This window comes from Dicentrarchus labrax, unplaced genomic scaffold (genome assembly GCF_905237075.1).
Source record: "Dicentrarchus labrax unplaced genomic scaffold, dlabrax2021, whole genome shotgun sequence".
NCBI lineage: Eukaryota > Metazoa > Chordata > Actinopteri > Moronidae > Dicentrarchus > Dicentrarchus labrax.
Window position 1 is genome coordinate 20,764,552 of NW_026136704.1, and position 22,042 is coordinate 20,786,593.

General features: G+C 39.2%; 1 protein-coding gene across 4 annotated transcripts; it reads left to right on the forward strand.

Moving 5' to 3' along the window:
* Nucleotides 1–19,047: 19,047 nt before the first annotated feature.
* gemin7 (gem (nuclear organelle) associated protein 7) lies at nt 19,048–21,468 on the forward strand. 4 transcript variants are annotated; one of them, XM_051398846.1, is made up of 3 exons: nt 19,099–19,140; nt 19,730–19,785; nt 20,393–21,468. In XM_051398846.1, the coding sequence occupies exon 3, from the start codon at nt 20,404–20,406 to the stop codon at nt 20,788–20,790; it is 387 nt and encodes a 128-aa protein (XP_051254806.1). In that variant the 5' UTR covers nt 19,099–19,140; nt 19,730–19,785; nt 20,393–20,403; the 3' UTR covers nt 20,791–21,468. The 4 variants fall into 4 exon arrangements, with proteins under 4 accessions (XP_051254805.1, XP_051254807.1, XP_051254806.1 ...); XM_051398845.1 differs by lacking the exon at nt 19,730–19,785 and having other exon boundaries at nt 19,048–19,140; XM_051398847.1 differs by lacking the exon at nt 19,730–19,785 and having other exon boundaries at nt 19,076–19,140; nt 20,383–21,468.
* Nucleotides 21,469–22,042: the final 574 nt, after the last annotated feature.

Here is a 22,042-nt window from a genome sequence, read left to right on the forward strand (position 1 = left end):
CCGAGAAACAAGCATTGCCTTCAGTCATCCATTTATTAACCAGTTCAGTGCTTCTAGGATGATGATTGCCATGGTTTAAATCATCTTAAACATTTACACATTTAAGTATCATAAATCTTTCAAATAAAGATTAGACTGACATGAATCAACATAATATTATTTAACAAATGTAACCTTCCTGTCTCTTATATACCATAAAAATATGTAAATTAATATAAAGATATTGCAGAATCAGATTTATTGCCAGGTAGGTTTTTACACATACGAGGTATTTGTCTTGGTGCAATGGTGCTTAAAATATGCAATCACACAAAAATATACAAATCACACAAAAAGAGATTTTGCAATTCCAGCTCCCATCTTTGCCATTTCTTCAACAAGCTATCTGTTTGGATGATGTTATCCCATCCTCTTTCCTTCCGCCATAGATCCTGTACTAGGGTCTTTGCATGGATGGTGAAAGGGGGACAGATAGCCCAAAGGATCATATTGGCTTGCCAGAACCTTCGTATATATTCCTCATTGTAGGCTGATGGTAGATGATTGATCGTTTCTTGTAACTCAGCATGTCTGTGAAACAGTTCCATTGCAGTCCTAGTGTCAGCTTTTTAAGGTCTTCATTTTCTGAGAGCCAAAGTTCACTCGTTTTGGACCTAGCCTCTGGTGGGAGATGGTGTATCACAGCTGAATCATTACTAGCCCATTGTCGGATGTCAAACCCACCATCAGCAAGCAGAGGTCTCATTTTGTCAATAAGGGCCTTAGCTTCATGAGAGAAAGGGAAACTTTGGAGAAAGTTATCAACCCTTAGGCAATATTATTAGGAATCACTCCATTAAATTTTACTGTTGTGCAGATGATACCCAGTCCATTTACCCGGATGAGATGGTTTTTATTTGTTATTTGACACTATAAACACACACTGACCTCCTCGAGCTTTTATTTTGGTACTTCCGGTCACTGGCATTTTGAATTTGCATATTAGTTAAATATTTAGTTTCACCCGAAACATTTAGATTTAGATTTAGATTTAACATTAAGATTTAACATTTAGATTTAGATTTAGATTTAACATTAAGATTTAACATTTAGATTTAGATTTAGATTTAGATTTAGATTTAGATTTAACATTTAACATTTAGGTGTAACATTTAATATTTGGATTTAACTATTTAAAATATCTCTAAGTTGACAAATATTGTTGTAAATGTGCAAAAAAGTGACCCTCAAAAATTCATGCCAGTTTTTTAAACATTGTTTGAAGCTAAATGTGACAAAATGTTGCTGTTATTTTCAGCGTGAGCTGCTTTACAAATGGCACCCCATATAGTCTCAGCTCAGATTCTCATCAGACTTCTCGAGGTAGTTTCTCCCGCTGTCTTTCTCGGTATCTCTTCTTCTGTCCCTAACTTTGGGGTGCCATAGACTGTATATATAGAACGGGGTGCAGCATACATGGGTGCAGCGCATAGGGTTCAGTGGCGCTCATCAGCGGCATCTACTGTCGGGGAGTTTAAAAAGGAATGTATGAGTCTCGGCCCCAGATCGGATTTTTTTTGCGTGAGAAATTGGATGTGTGGTGTGAGTGCGTGTGAAAACAGGCAAAACCGTGTGTCACACGGCGAAAGCGTGAATATTGGCAGCTCTGTAGTAGTCAGTCTATCTCTTTTAGGCGTAGCCCCCTAGGTCCTCTTTGTGAGGGGTTTAGCTAGTACTTCAAAAGATTATGGCAAAATATTTTGGTACTCTTTATGAGCTGTAGTCAATTACGGATAAGGTGGCAGGCAGGGCTCTGTTTGGTGAGCAGGTGTAGATGACCTAGGTGATGTTTGAGACAACTGTGGGGTGGGCTCATATGATGGGCTGCGTTGAGTCTTTCACACCTTGGGATCCATCCATATACTCAGTAGAAGGAACCTGGCCTTCAATATTGGGATCATCAATTGGGTTAATGCCATCAGTCTTAGAATCAGCCATTTTAGGTCACTGTGTGTGGCTCAGTATCTCCAAGAAGCCTCCATTCTTAACCTCAGCCCAGAGTGTTTGTTTTTTAAATATGCACAAGGCTCTTTAGCAGCTCCCAAACATTCACCAACTGCATTTCCTCTAACTGCATCTTTGTCTGTTTAAACAATTTGGGACTTTTGCTAGATACAAGGCGGGAATGCCACCAATGGAGTGAGCAAGATCAGTATGTAAGTGTTTCCGCCTACTCATTTTGAAAGAGCAGTGGCCAATGGGGGAACTCCAACATTCACTCTCTCAGTATCTCAGTCACAGACTTTCACATCTATGGGGCTGAACCCCACTTGGCCTTTACCAGAAACTCCTGAATTTGATCCAGAGTTTCAACATATTCCACATCTCTGTATTTCACTCATTCACTTGCTCTAATGCGCTTCTCAGATGCATTTCGTAGCAGTTTATCGCCCTTGTTTTTCCCATAGTCATGTTAACAAATAAAGCATTTTTGCCAGTTAATGTCACTTGGTATTCCTCTTTGTTTAGACAGTACAGCCATGACTCCACATCAGCTAGCACCAACAAACCAACAAATATTAATATTGATTTTATCAATAGGTAAGATATACTATACTACTATACTATACTGCTTATTTAAAATATATGACAGGACTAGAAAACATGTAAAGGGGCCAAATAATAATACTGAATAGGTTACCTTTTTACTCAGTTAAGTGTTGTAAGCACAGCTCACAAAGACTTAAGTAAAGAGGGAAAATAGGGGGGAGGGAGAGAGGAAAAGTAGGTTCAAATTTTTGGCTGACTTTGTCCCCTCCCTCCAGCTGGCTCTAGCTGCCAGAAGTAGTGCAGTTCAAGTTCAGTAGTGTTATAAAATTTACAGAATCCAAGGCTCAGTTCAAATGTGCATCCAGACCCACATAAAATTTCCAGTCCAGATAAGATTTTGATCATGGGTGTGATCATTGCATGCCTGTCATGGCTCACTGACTGCCAAATAAACAGTGGGCTTTCCACCATGATGTTGAATGAATTCAGCTTAAAACAAATAGGCATTGTGTAAGCCACAGACTGAGAGGTGAATAGTTGTACCAGACCTTGTAAAAGTAGTGACATTTCCTAATTTACTCTGAGTAACTTTAAAGCACTGACTGACATCAGGTGGTTCATTCAGGCATCACAGTCAGTGACTTACTCATCAGATGCTTGGTTTCTCAATAGTGCAGTGTGGCTATTATAACCCAACACCTCTTGCTATTTGTCTTACAAATATACAATATGAATCCATCCATGAATTAATCCTTAAGCAATAAAGCACACCGTTAGTCTTTTTACTTCACTTAAGGGTTTTTTGCCCCCCACAGCCTTACTTGTGGCACTTTGGATGCTGTTTAGCACGATACCTTGTGTAAACATTTAATGTTTATGTATGTGATAAGGAGGGTAGTTCTCCCAACAAAGTCCTCATTGCTGCTCAGATCCTTTGACAGCTCCCTAAAAGAGCAGAGCCTCTTCCGCCAATTTCTTGAAGTGTCTCTGACCAAACTATGTAGTTTTGGTATAAAATGGTATAAATAATAGTATAATATAATAAAACAGTTGCTGCCTAAATCACCAGTTCCAATGATGGAAATCACCAGGCAGACCAGGCTGATAAATTGGCAACAGCATTTTTCTACGTTTGTTATGATAAAAGAAATGCTGAGCAAGTAATGTGCTTAACCCCTCAGTCCAGGAGTTCATTGACAAGTTCTAAAAATGAACAAAGGCCCTGGAGTGCTCTTCACTGTTGACAGTAAATGGGTTTCAGATGTGTGGCCCACTGCTTTCTGTGTTTATGTGTCAGCAGCGTAACAGGGAAACAAAAATGTATTATTCTGTCAATCCACTCAACCACTTTGGCTCTACAGATGGATTTATTTTATTTAGCTGTGATGCAATGGATAAAAGCCCAGGAGAGGAAGCCAAATAAGCAGTCATCTGCTGTGTCATCCAATTGCATGCAGCCCCACATCCTCTGAACCAAATTACAAGAGCCCCAGGAGGATCCACACATGATCCTTTGGATACTGGACTTCCTCCTCAAAAGGGAGCAGTTTGTTAGGGTCAAAAGCTCCACCTCTCCTGTCATGTTTCTCCGGCCCTGTTTTCACTTCATACCAACAACCTGAGAGGCTCGGATAGTGCGTGCATTGATTGACCTCTAATAGCCCGGCCCATTTTGAGGTGAAAGCGACGAAGATGTACCAGTGGTGTGAGGAGCACTTGGTTCCTGCCCTCTGGGAGGAGATATGCTGCCTTAAGGGTAGGGCCAGCTTTATCCACCCACCATAAGGCTTTTCTGTTTGTCTGTCTGTTCAGGCCACTCAGCTGAGCAAGTTGATCTAATCTAACTGTGTCTGCTGTGTCTGCTGTTCAGTGCTGAGAATCTAGTGTACAGTAAGTTTTTAGAGCTTCATTGAAAACAGCTCCCTGGTGAACCCAAAAACAACGCAATGAGAGCGGTAAGCAGTACCTAAACAGTAAAATTGCAGCTAGACCGCTAAACAATAAGCTGAAACTCCACAAAGCTCCATAAAGCTAATGGGATCTTCAGATTCAGGTGATAACTCTCAGCTACCCCTTTCACATCGTCGTTTGATTGTGTCATTGTATTATGTCATTGTATTATGAACATATGGGTTGTGGCCACTTTAAATATGGCAGTTGAAAAATGAGCGTGTTTTCATGTGGATTAAGACTTTATATCTTGTGTATACCCTTTTATAGTTAAGACTCATACATTATACCCCCCATTTTCCCTACCTTATCTCATGCATGTATTTTTTATCAATGACCTTACTCTTGAAACATATAAAGCTTAGGAGTAGAAAGTTATTAGAGGTTTAATGACATATGTCAAAGGAATGTTGTGTTTCCATTCCATCATGGTTCTAATAATAGTCATTAAACCACAGCATCACTTCATGCAGAAAGATTGTGTGCATGTAATCAAATGTGACTGTAATCTATTAATGTTACACCCCTGCACCATCATCGCCACAAACTCTTGGATATAAATGTTTGAGTCCTAATGTATTCTTTCTGTAACTCTGAGTTTAAACATTCATCAAATCAAGATACACAAAGAATAAAAAATACAATGTGAGAAATTACTTGAGATTGGTAATAAGGATTATTCCAATTCTTTAAAGAAAATACATTTTCAAATTTGGTTCATTTAATGTATTTATTTACAGCCACCATGAACATCTGCAGGAATAAGACACTTGTGGTATTTTAAAATCTTTATTTCTCCTTGAGTAATCACTTGAACTGAGTTTGCTCTTAGAATACAGGGGCGTCCTGGTATGTATAAAACAACAATACCCTCATAGCATTTCTAATATAATAATACTAATTGTACTGACATGTATTCTTAGTCAAATTAACAATTCCTTACCATGTGTGATAAATACTGTATGAATATGATGCAATCAGCCTTATCTGAGCACATGCCAGCTGTGTACATATAACAAGCATAAAAACAAGCAATGAGGACAGGATCCCTTACATTAAAAAGTTCACACATAAATATTCAGTGTATATATAAATATACCTCAAAGACAAGGAGCAGCTCTGTGAGGAACACTTTGAACAAGGAGCAGAGAGGGGTACTGCAATACAACTTAGCTTTTTCAGATCCTACATTAAAGAGTGAATCTGGCAAACTGTGGGAGTTGTTAACTAACCAGTCCTATGAGAGTTTTTGTGGAATGCTGGCCTAATGTTGCAGACAGTTTCCTGTTTCAATTTATTTCTATAAAAGACCTTAATTGAACATAAATTAAAAATGTACTGTGTTCAGGTCGACCGGTCTTCAGATCTTCAAGCCATAAATTCTTTGATGTCTGTACTCCAACTTAGTTTTCTTTTTTTTCTTTTTTTAAGTCAATTGTAATACAACACTCACATGCCAATATGTACATTAAAACAGGGCATTGTGTTCTATATGAAACTTGAGATGTCTGCCTGAAATAGCCAAATCAAGTACTATCTTCCAAAGTCACAGTCTTTTTAATGTGAAACAGATAAAGGGAATCTTGTACTAAAGAGACAGTAACTTCGAATGAGATTAGGTTTTACAATGGAAGCACATTAGGAAGTGACCTAACGGCCAATATGAGCACGAAGCAAAGCTTGTTTCAATGCTCATATTAAAAATGTGACTTATCCTTTAAAATAGTCGTTGTTTAGGCTGGGTAGTGTTGTCTTGCTGGAAGATAAACTGATCAGCCATTACATTATGACCACCTGGGCACCCTGGTGGTCATAATGTTATGCATACACAACAAACTGTGATGCACCGTGTGTTCTGACACCTTTCTATCAGAACTGTTCTAGCAGTTCGAGTTACAATAGCTTGTCTGTTTGATCGGACCATACGGGCCAGCTTTCACTCCTCACGTGTATCAGTGAGCCTTGGCCACCTATGAACCTGTCTCTGGTTCTTTTCCTTCCTTGGACCACTTTTGATCGGTACTGACCACTGTAGACCAGGAACACCCCACAAGAACTGGAGTTTTGGAAATGATCTGACCCAGTCGTATAGCCATCACAATCTGGTCTTTGTCAAAGTCACTCAAATCCTCACACTGCCCATTTTTCCTGCTTCTATCTAACAGATAATCAGCGTTCACTTCACCTGTCAGTGATCATAATGTTATGGCTCATTGGTGTATATGATCTACTACTGTAAGTAGTGGTTTTCTTGGACACTGGAGTTGCAGAGAAGAATCTCCTCAACCTGATGCTTCAACCCCAGTGTTGTAAATTCCCTATTATTACTGTGTTTTACTGTTCAGTGCTGAATTTAGTGTTTTTACATCAGGCACCTCGTTGGGCAGCTAAGGGGTCGTTGGGAACATAATACCAGAGAATGTCTAATAAGGAGAGAAGTTCCACTCTCTGTATACTTCCGGCTTCTGAACTGTTGCAGTTCCACTCTGGTTCCATATGAGGGCGCTCACAGGATGAGTGCAGAATGAATGGTGGTCTATGGAGCTATACCCTCAAAACCCACTTTTCTCAGGATATAATTTTTTGTCTAGTAATTTGAATGTTGCATTCGAAAGGAGATGCAAAGAAATTACACATTGCTGGGTGTTAGATTTTTTAGTCACTTATTTGCTTAGTCTTTTAAAATGTCAGTGACGTCATACACATCGTACGACCAGAGATACTGCTTTACAGCAAGCCTCGAGTCACTTTGTGCTTCCGCGCTCTGCACTTCCTTTTCTCTCGAGGCATCGACAACACAGCTGACACAGGTTAGGCTCTCCCTGTCAATACACGTGCTAGAAAGAGCTTTTGTTTTGCTGTTTTAAACACCATGCAGAAATATCTATGTCCCGCTTCGGATGCCACGATGCCATCAAGCGGCTGCGGGATCTCTGGTCGTAATCAGTCCTTCACTGACCAATCAGCGTTCATTAGCAGAATGCTAGCGTGTTATGGGCAACAACAACTCAACCTGTAAGAAATCGAAAGGACATAAGTACCCGTTTATTCAACTTTCGACCTATAACCCATGTTGAACTTGCAAAAACTACAATCAAATCTGAGATTTCTCAACGACAATCAGGTGAAAGAGACAAATTTAGCCGTCTAGCTCCATCTGCTCCCATTCATTCTGCACTCATGGGCGATCGCCCCCAGTGGAACTCTGGTGGAACTGCAACCAAAATTCTGTACAATGGGACTTAATAGAGAGTGGCCAGGCTCTCCGTAGTCGGGGTCTGATATTGAGCTGTCCACGGCAGCTAAGTTCAGGGCACCTTCTAATGTATATTGTGTTTGTCCATTGCAGATACCAGTACAGAAGAGAGTCAATCAGACCAATGTAAAGCCTCAAACAGTGCAGACAATAGAGTCAAATTGTATCGAGTCAAACTGTAAGCAGTAAACTAGAAACACAGAGCTGTATGTAATTTGGAGTTGTGCGTCATCATTTAAGCCACGTTAACTGTTCTACTGTGTCCGGCCTCGCTCTCTAATCGGAGTCTGTGTGGATGAGGTGTCCCAGCGAATCCACCTAAAACAACATACAGTCCTAGCTCTCCGCAACACCCAGGCTTCATGGTGGATCATGGGTATTACCATGAGGACAGCAATACATACATTTTAAACAGACAATTTCACAACAATTCACACCTCTGTACTACCCTACAAAGGTAAAAGACCTTAACTCCAGAGTGTAGAACTGAGAAACGTAACGTAATCTTTCTTACTTTGCTCATGGTGTCTGTGTTTCAAAACCCCGGTTATTTTACCTCGAGACCAGTGAGACATTCTTAACAACTAGCTGCAGCATTATTTGATTGAAAATATTAACGAGTACTGCTCTGAGTTATGATGTATGTATTACATAGGCATAGCATTGTAACTCCAGACCCTTCACTCAAGAGTATGTTAACTTAAATTCAGTTAAGGCAAAATGCTAAATGTCCTGTATTGTTAATGCAAAAATCCTAAATAATTTTCAGTTTCCTTCATAGATACCGCATACTTTGATATAACGTTTAACTTGTTTGCTGTTGACTGATGTTTAAATTTAAATATTAACTGCAGATAAAAATACTGTATATATCAGAGCTCTCAGAAGACCCAAAGATCCTAACTTGTACTTGGACAGCTCGGTTGGAAACCATAACTCAAATATGACATGAGTGTGGCACCTGAACACCTAATCTATTGAACAATACATGTTCAGGTGACGATTACGAAGTACCATTGTTGCAAGTGTATTTAATTTTGCAAGGGCAGGAAAAACAAGTAGATGACACTAGATGAACTACATAAATGTATAAAACCTGTGATGTGATATGATTTACTACTCACAGATGCAGTGTTTATTTGCATATATTCTGTGTGTATACAGCTGTAACCATGAGGGGTCAGTCCCAATTATTAGAATCTGAGCAAGAGGTAACACGCAACACTTTCCTCTCATCTGCCTGTTCTGCCAAGTTGCTCTTTGAACTCTGTTTGCTTTTTCACCACAAGGATCTGGAGGACCTGTTTTTGTTTCCGGCAGTCCCACACTTTGTCAACAGAAAATCCCTTATGTTAATAGTGTGAACCACTCATCATTCCTGTTTCGCATCCAAAGACAGCAAATGTGGAAAAAATGTGGAGACTCACAGACATTTCCTTTTTCTTTCTACCTTAAACATTACATCATTTTGTTGCTTTCAAATACTGAAGGAATGACTGTTTTGTTTTGATTGGCTAGCATACAGCAAATTGCATGAGGCTACTTTGCACGATGGACTGTTTACACATCATCTTGAAGACAGCTTTCTTTATGAAATGGAAACTGTAAATATTAAAACATTTACAATAATTGGTGGTAATTGCGGTTCAATTTTTAAAAAATCTATTTCAATTTCTGTGTGGAGTTGTCCTATTTACTAAATACTTCCATTTAGATCCAAGCACTATTATTTAGAATATGTTTACCAGATTTTACCCTTTACCACTGGTTACCATTTAAGTGATTTTAGTGTTTCTTAGGCAGCCCGTAGTGTTTGCATCTCTCACAGGAAGATCCACTGTAACAAATATGACAAACACTGTGTAAAAGAAAGTTCTTGATTTATTAATGTGCAAAGAAAAATGTTGAATAAAAGTTTTTGATTGATTTAAACAAAAAAACATCACTCTTGGGGAAATGATGTTGACTGGGGCAGACAGACATGGGTATACTTCATCCCCCACAATGAATGCCAGGAATTTGCCGGTGATGTCACAGATGGCCTGAAGCTAGGTTCACATAATCCTGTGGAGGTCGACCTTGGGTAGCGTCCATCAATGGTTCCCGCACAGTGGCTGTAGGCTGGGCTTTTGGTAAGTTGTTGGAAGGCACTGTGAACTTTAGCACACTGTACCAATGTGGGGACATGAACAATTTTTTCCACATGCGCCAGGATTGTTTCACACATACTATGCACAATTTTAAACACAGTTGTCTTTGGAAAGACCCGGAAAACAGCTGTGTAACTCAGCCAGTAATTCATTTGGGAAAGCTCAATTTGTAACAGCCGACCAGATGGACTAGACAGTCATCAAACGATAGAAGAATAACATGTAAACACGTAACTAGAGTGCTGAGTCTTATTTTTTAAACTAATGATCATGAAAGTGAAAGGTGAAATGGCTATATTCTCGGAAAACATTATGCAGAAACTATTTCAGTTATACTTTGATGGTATGTTATGGCATGCTCTGTGATCTTTGTTCAAAACACATATCAGCTTGATCTGTTTTCTGCTGAAAGTGTTTAGGAAAGGACTTTTTTTAAACAGTTTGAACGGATTCCAAATGAAGAATGTTATATTTGCCGGTATGGCTCTGTTCTGGGACCTCACTCCCAGGGAGAGCAGCAGCAGAGACCCCCAGGGTACAGAACAGAGCAAGCATTAATGGCAACAGAAATGACATTGATGAAATCAGATACAGCATAAAAGGAGGAGCTGGGGTGGAGGTGGGTTGCAAAGCAGCTTGCAGAGGAAGCAGCAAAGGTAGGCATGCCTTAAGCAGCTTAAATAAGTTGATCTGAATGACATTTACCAATTGGATGCTTTAAGGGAATCGCCTGAGCTATCAGCTGTTGTGGTTTAATTTTTCTTGTCTCAATGCACCTCAATTGACGTCTATCTGACTCCCACTGAAGGTACCCAGAATTGTGACACAGACTCACAGAAAGCAAAGAGAAATGATTGACTCCACGTGCAAGATTTATTTGCATCACACAGGATACAAGCAAACCAAGTTGTCTCGAGAATCAACTGACTTGAACAAAGAAAATCACTCTATTATATGCCTCTTTCCCAAAGAATGTAGCCTCTTTCCCAAGGATGTCTATTGGTGACGTGTAATGTCTGATAACCATTAATCATAATACATCTGATGCCCAACTCTCCCTGGGAAAGCCTTGGTCTTGTGCTTAGCTCATGGCACAATGAATAACACCTCTCCTAACTAGGGTGAGACAGCCAGAGTGTGAAAACATGAGGATGAACATACATGAACATAAAATATTATACTGTAAGCCTGTAAAATTAAACATGGAATAACAGAACATAATATAGTTTGCTTCATGTTCACAGACCCTTACCCCTGAATGCATTTTCCCACTACATTTCCCCCCTTGAGTGACTCTTGTCACTCACAAAGACAAAAATGCATTCTCTTACCAGTTTGTGTCCAGATTACAGAATGTTACCTCTTCAATTTTTTCTCAAAAAGTCCTGCTTAACAATCCACATACAATATGATGATATTATAGTACATGATAATTACAAGAATTGGTTACATAAATGCATTCAAATGTCTTCTCCCCCTTGTTACTTCCCGAGACACTTGGTGACTGACGCAGATTTCACTGTAGCGACCATCTATGGCAACCACCAAGTGTTTTTTAGCACTTTCAATACTTCCCCCCTTGCGACATGGTAAACACCATGCGCAACAACAAACAACTGTGGTATCAAAGATGCAGGTGCCACCAACCACCCTGCAGCAGAACGAAAACCGTCCAGTGGAGTCTGTAACAACTCCCCTGTCAAACCCAAGCTGCAGAAGCAGACGACGGTACCTCAGCCAGAGCACGCAATGAAATGGTGGGATCGTCATCCTTAACCGTTACACTGCAGCTAAAGCCCTAAGCTCTGCTGTGCTAAAAGGGGAGCATACAGCGGTTGCAACAGCAATGTTTCAAATTTCAACATGTCTGGTGTTGGTGCAACAACAGCGTTAACTTTCACCAACATTGAAAGTTGCGCTCCTGGCAATGGTTTGGCTAAAAGATTACTTCAGGCCTTTAGATGCGCCTCCGAAACTGCCACACAATCATGTGGAGTACCATCATATGGGAGCTTTGAATGCTTGACACCATAGTATGGTGAGTTCTGGGTCTTAGAGGATGATATCATACCCAGTAAATCGTGTGTATGTTATTACAAAGTTTGGTGCCGTGAGAAGCGCATGAAGTGCATCATTTGTGTACAAAAACACCTCATGTCCCATAGCAATGGTAGAGACCTTTTTATAAGCATAATCTGGATTTGTAAGTGCAGGAGCAGTTAGATAAATCACCTTTCATTTGAGCAAATGCCTGCCTTGCATTCCACTGCAAATGTGTAGTTTTGTTTAGCACTGTGGTTTCAATTAAGTCTTGCAGTGCTTCCGATTAAAACCGTAGTCAGGTAGCCAAAGGCAGCTGTACCCTGCCATTCCCAATAAAAAGACAAGGCTTGTTTGATGGCGGTTGGTTGTAGTGCTTTGCAGTGTTGGGAGTAACAGCGTTTAAGTATAACAGCGTTACTAACGGCGTTATTTTTTCAGTAACAGAGTAATCTAATCAATTACTTTTCCCATAGTTGCAACGCCGTTACCGTTACTGAGAATGTAAAGTGGCGCGTCACTTTCGTTACTACAATTTGGTTGAATGAAGCGCAGCAGTGTCAGGTTTTCTGACAGCCACACATCAGCTGCCGGGAGAGAGCAGGGGTGGTGATGATGACACCGTAGCAAATGCGATGATGATTGGCTGGGTTGGCGGATGCCCTGCTCACGCTGTCTCACTGCACGCTCTATAAACACAAGAAAGAGACAATGGCGACGAGCCAGGGAAATTCAAAGCTAGCGTTTTCAAACTGGAAGTACCGACACTACTTCTCGCTTACTGAAGTTAAAGGCAAGAATGTTTATGTAACATGTGAATTTTATTTTCAATATTTATTTTTCATATATTTTTTATTTCTATGCATATGGCCGGCTGCAATCTATTGAGTTCAAATAAATCCCAAATGTTCAAAAATACTGTATATAGTGTTTTTATTCTTCATTCAGTTATTATAAACATCTTTGACGTTATAGAAGATGTTATAGAATGTAATAGCGTCATACAACATACAATATAACGTCACAGTTACTTTGCTGAGTAACTAATTACTTTTACAACCTGGTAACTGAGTTACTAACTGCAATAGCTCTAGTCTAGTGTAGTTGCCTACCTATTGACCTTTGTTTAAAAAAAAAAAGTTTCTGTTGACTAACATAATGTTCTTTCCCACACCAGTTGCTGCAAAACTGTAACAGAATAGGTGGGATTTCACAGAAATCACTTGGTAATTTATTGATCTCAAGTCATGTACTAGCCTCAACTTCTCTGAGTTAGCCCTTTTACAGGAAAAATGTGGGTTTTGCGGTGGCTCGCTGCTGTGAGATATTTGTACAATAAAACATATGTGAGGAGGGTTTGTGGAAACACATCTGACCCACAGCTGTGTTTAATTAAGTATAATTTAGTTTAATGTAGTAGCATATTGGAGTCGATAAACAAATGTCACAGGGTCCTTATTTTCTTACGTTCGTAGGACGAAGCGGGAGTCACAGACTCTCTCCCCACAGACAAAAACACCATATGGAGAACATTTTGAAAAGATTTTCCTGCTTAAATTTTGAATGAGCTCTTGGAGTAGTCGATCTGTGGTGGAGTGAGGGCTGTCCGCCCGGAACCAGCAAAACTTTTAGCTATCTGACTATAGTGAGAGATATAGACTCCCACTGAAGTTACCCAGAATGGTGACAGAGACTCACAGAAAGCAAAGAGAAATGACTGATTGACTCCACGTGCAAGATTTATTTGCATCACACAGGATACAAGCAAACCAAGTTGTCTCGAGAATCAACTGACTTGAACAAAGAACAATCACTATTACATGCCTCTTTCCCAAAGAATGTGGCCTCTTTCCCAAGGATGTCTATTGGTGAAGTCTGATGTCTGATAATCATTAATCATAACACATCTGATGCCCAACTCTCCCTGAGAAAGCCTTGGTCTTGTGCTTAGCTCATGGCACAATGAATAACACCTCTCCTAACTAGGGTGAGACATCCAGAGTGTGAATACACGAGGACAGTGATTTTGGGTGGGTGGGCTAACAAATGCATTACACTCATCAATATGTCACACAGCTCTAACAGCAGCAACAGTAGCATCACATCAAGTTACAGCAACAACATTGTACACTATGTTATAGCAAGTGCTCTACGGCAACACTGGGGAGATATACCCAAAAGAATGGCCTGATGCAAAAAAATCTCTCTCTCTCTCTCTCTCTCTCTCTCTCTCTCTCTCTCTCTCTCTCTCTCTCCTCTGTACACATCAGCGCTACAACAACATACTAGAAAAGTACCAGCAACATTTTGCTACACCATGTACCAAACATAAATCTACAAAACCAAAGCAAAAATAACAGTATTTGTAGAAGAGAGAGTTGTTTCAGAGCTTGGGCATACCTTACTTAAAAAGCAGCTCACATCGACGGCCTTTCTGTGATGCAAACAGGTTAATCACCATGTCATTAAAGTCTGCTGATTTTTGGATGAAGTCCCGCTCAATGGACAGCATAGCCAGTGCGTTTAGCCTGTCCTGTCCCATTATACTCCGAAGAAAGGATCCTCTTCAGTGTACTGAAACACCTCTCTGACTCTGCAGATGTCATGGGGGTTGTGATGGCTATTTGCGTTACTTTCAGTGTTTCAGAAAAAGTGTTCTGAAGATTGTTCTCAGTCAGCATCCTCAAAAGTGACATTGCGGACGTTAGGCCCGCAAATTGTACACTGCTGTACATCACCATCAGCTCACCTTTCAGTTTCTCCCCGCAGATCATTGTGTAATGTTCACATGCAATGTCCAGCTTGCAACGGCTGCAGCTGTGTCCGCATCTGGATGTGGCTGGTTGTCATCTGTGGTCAGCAGTTCAGATATAGAGAACGAAATGTAATACAGTCCACAATCCGTGATAGTGAATGCCTGGTTTTCTTTACCAGCTCTTTGTGTCTCTGTACAGCGATGGGTGGCCCTCATTCAGATGACAGGCGATGTTCACTTTACCCAGCAATTAGAACTTAACTATTTCCAATGTGGCTCGTGGTGCTCCATTCATGTTTCCTAATTTTGGCCTCACACGCCACCCTCATATGCTGCCCATTTGGGCTAAATTTATTCAGCCCAAATGGGAAGCAACACCTGTCAAAACCCATCAAAAGTCAATGGAAGCTTACGCTAATGTGCTTGGGCTGTAAAAAATTAGCCCATTTACAGGAAAAACCCAAGATATATCATATATCCTGGGTTTTTTTCTGTCACTGTTTGGTGCTGTTGCTGCTCTAGGTTTTACCAGAATTCAAAACAATATGTTCATCGGTTTTTAATAATAGTTTTTCATCTTTACTGTAAAAGATAGCGGGGGCTTAGCCCTGTTAGCCCATTTATACCAGCCTGCATGAGGATTAACATCATTTAACATAAAATATTATACTATAAGCCTTTAAAATTAAACATGGCATAACACAACATAATATAGTTTGCTTCATGTCCACAGAACCTTACAGCTGACTGCATTTTTTGATTGTATGTAGTTTTCCAATAGGAAGCCTCAGAGGGAATCAGTTGAACCATGAGCTGATGTTTACGATCAGCTTAGAGCTTGACTTCGTGGCCTGCCTGAACTAATGTTGTGCTTAATATCAGGTTACTTAGACAAACCACTTTGTGTGTAGAGCAGGGTTGGCCACATGAGCCACCTTTCTGGTGAGTGGAAGGAAGTACTACTTACATCACTCTTGAGTCTGGGAAATAATTTCTTAGACATGAATGTTCTTTATTGTACAGACTGTGTAGTTAGGGTTTGAATGTTCCTGTGGGTTTCTGCTAATGTGGGCATACAGACGATACAGTCACTGAATCCACAGAAGGCCAACAAACAGTTTCCTTTAAATGTAAGACTCTTGTAATATGTAAAATGTCTTATTCAGTAGGAGAAGTATTCCGGTTTATTTAGCAGGAACAGTGCATATTAATAAAAGATCTAAATGCACCAGAGCTAAGAGGCTAATTTTCATCTGCAGTCCCAGGACAGATGTTGTTAAAAAAAACAGATCATAAGTCTGAAATTACAAAGTCATTCAAATCATTTATAAGCAAAACAATGATAAAAAGAAGAAAATATTATTGCTAGAAGCATCCTTCTGGACACCCTTATACTTCAGGTACTATTAAAGACATGTAACACAGAGGTTCATAATGCAAGAGCACATACAAAAATGAATAAAATGACTTATATTGGTAGTAATATGGACTATGTAAGACAATATTGTTGAATCAACACTAACTGAAACATATAAAGCAGAAACAAAGCATGCACAGTATACATCAATCTAACACAATAAAAACAAAACCACAAAAAAAAAAACTAAAACATGCATGAGGGCACATAAGGGCAGACTGGTGATGACAAAAGCAAGGGAAGTCCCGCCCAGACAGACTAACATAACATTGTAGTTTTAGTGCTGAAAAAGCTGAGTACTAATTAACCATTTCTTTAAACAAACTTTAAATATGCCCTTTGTGTCCAGTTCTCTAATAGTGCCTGGGATGGAGCACATTCTAGTGCAGCTTTAAAGCTTTAAAGAACTTTTTCTGAGTTAGATAATGCAATCCCAATTTGCTGAACCTCTTATGAACCACAGTTGTTCTTATTATATGAGTGGAGAGGTAAAGCCAAACATAATCTTGTCCATGTGACATGTTTTCCCAACTCAGCAAGTTTTTTATTTTTATTATTGGGCAATGATGGAAACTTAGACTTTTGTTGTGGAGAACTTGGAGAACTAAGTGTTTGTTGGTACAAAGACTGTAATGGTTTTAGATTACTGATTGCTAAGTGATGTGGGAAAGGTCTGCTGACATGTAATCTCGAATAACCTACAATTTGAAAGACTAAATATGACCCTGTTCACCTAAGCTTTGAAGGAAAGTGTGGGCTCAACTTGTGTCATACTGCTTCCATGTAAATAAATTACAGTGTCATCATAATGTAATGTAAACATAATGTAAATAGTAATGGGCCCAGGCCATATCCTTTTGGGACATCTGTGGACAACCAGAGGTCTGCTGATTGATGATTCTGTACTCTGACATCCTGGGAGAGATTTAATTGATTGATTGATTGATTACATCCATTTGAGTGCATCTGAAGAAAAACTGAAACTAGAAAACTTTTATTAATTTGATTGATTAAAAATGATATGATCTGAAGCCAAACTGTACTTGGTGCAGGGCAACTTAATTAGTATTCAGATATCAGATAACATAGGCATGTTTTCATTAGTGTATAATGGAAAATAATAATAATCTTTTTGTTACTTTAGAATGAGTCGTTTTTATTGACAGACACACCTACAATCCTACACACTGGGCTATTAAAGAAGAAGACGTCTGTATAATATAAAGCACTAAAGAAATAGGAAAAAATAGGGTGGAAAACACAGGAAGAGTTGGAGCACAAAATGATGGAAGATGTAAAGGAATGATTACTGAGGTGCCAATGCGTGTGGGCATGAAGGAGCTAAAGAGAAATGTCAAAGGAGGTAAAATAATGAATGTACAAAGACTGAAAATGACAGAAGAAGGAGTGAAAAGAGATAGTGAAACAGCGTTGATTGGGTAAACATTACAACAAGTACTGAATCAGCCTTAGATATAAAACTAGTGTCTATAGTCCCTTGGCTGGAATTAGTAACTGGGATGTTGGGTCAGTTTCAACAGTGATCACTATCCAGTCTCATGTTCAGTGGGAGAAAGAGTGGAAATGAGACCAGGTGGTGTAATCCTAAAATCTAAAATCTGACTGGGATAAATTCCAGATATTGAGTGAGGGAACAACAACAAGGTTTGACACCTTTGGAGAAATAAACAGTCAGATGAACTCAATTATTATGGCAGCAGATGAATCTATACCCAGGAGTAAAAAATAGGAGGAACAGAAAACTTGTACCATGGTGGACAGAGGAGTGTCGTCAGTAATGGAAAAACTTTTTTTTTCTTTGACTGAAATAATAAGAACATTCAATAAATCAAGACCAACCTCTCCAGGGGAAATAAAATCAAATATGCTGTGTCATGCTAAAGCTACGGAAGCGCATTACATTCACTGGATACATTTATTTGTTTTACACAGATCAGCTCATATTGCTCTCTACGACACACTGGCCCAGCAGAGGAGCACCTTCAGCAGAAGACTCCTCTCACCCAGATGCACCACAGAGCACCACAGGAAATCATTCCAGCCTGTGGTCATCAATCTTTACAACGCCTCCCTCAGAGAGTCAGACACCCCCCCTCTGTAATTCTGACTCAAAACATAGACAATCATTCTTTTGCACTTTTTGCACATTAATACTTTACATTGTATATATTTATAATTATATAGTTGTGCTGAATGTTGTGTATATATATATGTTGTTTGTATAATATGTCGTCTGTATATCTGGAGTGTTGTAACGAAAATAATTTCCCCCTGGGATTATTAAAGTATTTCTGATTCTGATTCTGATTCTTCCGCCAGTACGTGTTGAAAAGATGACAAAGTGTTATTCAGCAACCCAACATTTATTGCTGGAACAGTACAGGTTACTGTCGGCTGTAACCACGCCAAAAACAACCAAAACATAAAGTTAGGTAACTCTCTGTGTCCTTCGCACTCACCTCAGGCTCGCACCCCGCCCCCCCTATCTACTCATTCAATCCCAAACATGTCATTAACTCACAGAACATTTGATATTACTTGTCTACTACGAGAAGGAATACCCTCACAATTACTGCAGCTGTATAAAAGAGTGCATGGAAAGAAGCAGTAGTGATTCAGATAAGGAAACCTGGCAAGGATCCATTTAAACCAACTAGTTACAGGCCAATAGCATATACATCAAATATAGGCAAGATAATGGAAAGGATGGTAACTGAAAGGGTATTATATGAGGGGGTAAAGTGCAGAGGACAAAAGTATAGGTCAGGTTGCATGTGTGTATGTGGGGTACATTTATTTATTTGTTTATTTATTTATTTATTTATTTATATATACTGGGGAATTTCGGTTTGTAAGTCTATTTTTGATTCACACTCCGGAGCAGAAGGTGGCGGTAATGCACCAAAAAGCGGGATGCCAACCGCCGTAAAACAAGAAGAAGAGGAGGAGGAGGAGGAGGAAGAAGAAGGAGACTTCGCGCCTGCGTACTACAGCTGATGTTGTGAACTGGAGGGAACAGTCAGTAAGTGAATAAATACACAATAAGGGAGTTTAATGAAACTTTAATGCATCTTTAATGATACTGCTGTGATGAAGAAAGCGTGTTTTGTGGTTATATTGTGTTTAAATTAACGTTATACCAGCTTTTATCAGTTATCTGAGCCCTAGCAACGCGGTCTCATCAAGTTTTTAACCTGCAAAGTCAACCGTCTTTCAACATGAATGAAACGTGTGTGTGATATAAGTTCACTTAAAGGTCAAACAGCAGTACAGAAGTTCAAGCTACAGCTGAGGAAATAACATGAAGCTTATTGTAACTCAAACCCTACACGAAGCTGTTGCTGCAGGGCACAAAAGTCTTTACACGCATTAATGTATTGAGGTTAAATCTTGGTTTTCGATGTTTTCTGATGCTTTTAAACGTGTTTGTATCAGTACTGTTTGTAGAGATTACCTATAATTTACAAGTAAACATCTTATGATACAAAACAGAAAATCCTGACGTGGGAGAAGCTGGAACCTCATTTGAATTTAACTTGATAAGTTACTTAAACAATTAATTGATGATTCAAATTGTTAAATCGACTAATCAATGAAATGTTTGCTTCAAGGTGGTGTTTGTTCATCAAGGAAAGGAAAAGGTGACAGTGAATAGACAATTTATTAGGTACATTGAGGACGTTTCCACACTACATCTTCATTGAATATATAGTCTGCACGATATGGTAAAAACATTATATTGCGATTATTTTGACAGATATAGTGATTGCGATATGATTCACAATTAGTGTGGGAATTATCATTTTTGCATCACAAATTTAATTCTCACTGTTAAACCTATTAAAACCACGATGATGTGAAAGTACTTCATCATAATGCTGTTTTGTCACACATTTGACCTTTTATCAAAATGAATTGCAGCTTCTGCAATTTGCATCTTGCAATTTAGATAATATTTATATTAACTGTGTAAATGTAATTATTATAATAAGCTTCACCTTACTAAGAAAGATGTTCAGCTACATCTTAATAATGTCAAAACTTCTTAATTGTACTTAATTAAGTGTCTTTTTGGGAGCATCTGTTTTTATTCTGAGATTATAATACATTTTGAGGAATTATAGTTTATTAATTGTTTGTAACTGATTCACAGAAAACAAAATTCTTATTTTGTAGTTTATAATTTAAACCTTTTACAGAAAGTTGTTCTTCATAGTATTATATTGTCCAGCTGGTATTAACGGTTGTTGTTCTTCTTTAACATGTATTGGCAGAAAGAGTTACCATGACAACGCCGGTGTCTGTGCTCCGCCTGCCAAAAGGACCCGACCCCAACAGCCGTGGATTTGACCCCAAATCGCCCCGCTTCATCGCCCTCTGTCGCACCTCCATTCCCACTTCTGCCGGGTCAGAGTCGGACGCTGAGCAGCTGCAGGAAGAGCAGCACGCTCGATCCGTGCTGCGAGAGACTTTCCTCCGATGCCTCCTCTCCATCAGCAACAAGAAGGTCCAGTTTCGCATGCACGAGAAGGTGAAGGTGGACGCCACATTTGGAGCGTCTGACATCGACGTGCTGAACTTTCAGGTGTCGGACCTGCACACTCCCATCGGGGTACAAAAGGAGGCGCTGATCAGGTGTCAGGATGTGATTTCATTCACTTTTGATGTTTGAACACCTGAGACTTGTTTATTTGGAATAAGAAGCACTGCAATGAGGCTCATTTGTTGTTCCAAGTGAGCTCTGTTTTCACACTCTGTAAGATAGTTCATAAAACTTGTTATTTTGTTGCTGAACAGTGCGGTTGGACAGCTGTTTTCAATTTCTGTCTGTGTTGTTCAGCCCATCGTACTGCCCTCGGTGACTCCATTCAGATATCAAACCCTGACAAGCAATGCCTCTCTTTCAGCACAAGAGGGAGCCCTAAGCCCGTGTTTCAAACACCAGAGTCAAGTGATACTATTGAGAGGATCAAATATCAGAAGATTTCTTGCCAAAATGATGTGATGCTAAGGTGATTATTTCTTTCAGTTGTAACAGTCGTAATTAGTTAAGAAAGATATAACACTTTATGGTACATGATATTTTACCTTTACATCACGGTTTATCAATATGTTGCCCATTTCTGCTCCACAGCATGAGACTTTATGTAGATGGTCTTCTTTGGCGAGATGCAGAAAGAGGTTAATGCTGCTCTGGTGCTCAAGTTGACAAGTTTTATCTTTTCTCATTTAATTCTTTAAGTGAGACGAATGAAACGTTGCACTTTAAATGTTCTTTTGAGTTAGTTTTGTATTCTGTTTGTAAAATATGATCGAGACGTTGTTACAAATAAATGTTTTTTGCAAATGATCAATTTCTGAGAAAGATTGTTGTTGCTTAAGAAAACACCTCTAAATTTGTCAGAAGTATATTTCATAATCATTTTGAAAATGTGAAAAGAAAAGGAGCAATAGTTGTCATATCTAATGTCTCTGTCAGGAGCATGAGCAGGTTAGTGTTTGTATTTCATCAGGTTCACTATTAGAGCTGCAAACGGTTGAATTAAGTGATTAGTTGATCGATCAAATTTTAATCAGCTGTTTTGATGATCGATTAATCTTTTGAATCACTTTCAATATCCAATTATTTGATGGTTTCAGGTTCTCAAATGTAAGAATTTGTTCCCCATCCCTTGTAAATTGTGGTGACCATTTTTGTATTGTGTTTTATAGACCAAATTATTAATTGATTAATTGAGAAATAAATCTGCATAATGAAAATAGTTGTTGATGTAGTTGCAGCCGTATTAACAATAATGGCAAACTTTTGAATGTCAAGGCTCTTGCTGTACAGTAAGTCAGTTGGGTAATACTTTACTTTAGGTCCTTAGCATGACTAAGCACAATATAAACACTGAATAAATGGTTTATAACACACTACGGTG

What these genes read in the sequence shown, in the direction of transcription:
- gemin7 (XM_051398845.1), top strand. Translation starts at nt 20,404, where the DNA reads ATGACAACGCCGGTGTCTGTGCTCCGCCTGCCAAAAGGACCCGACCCC.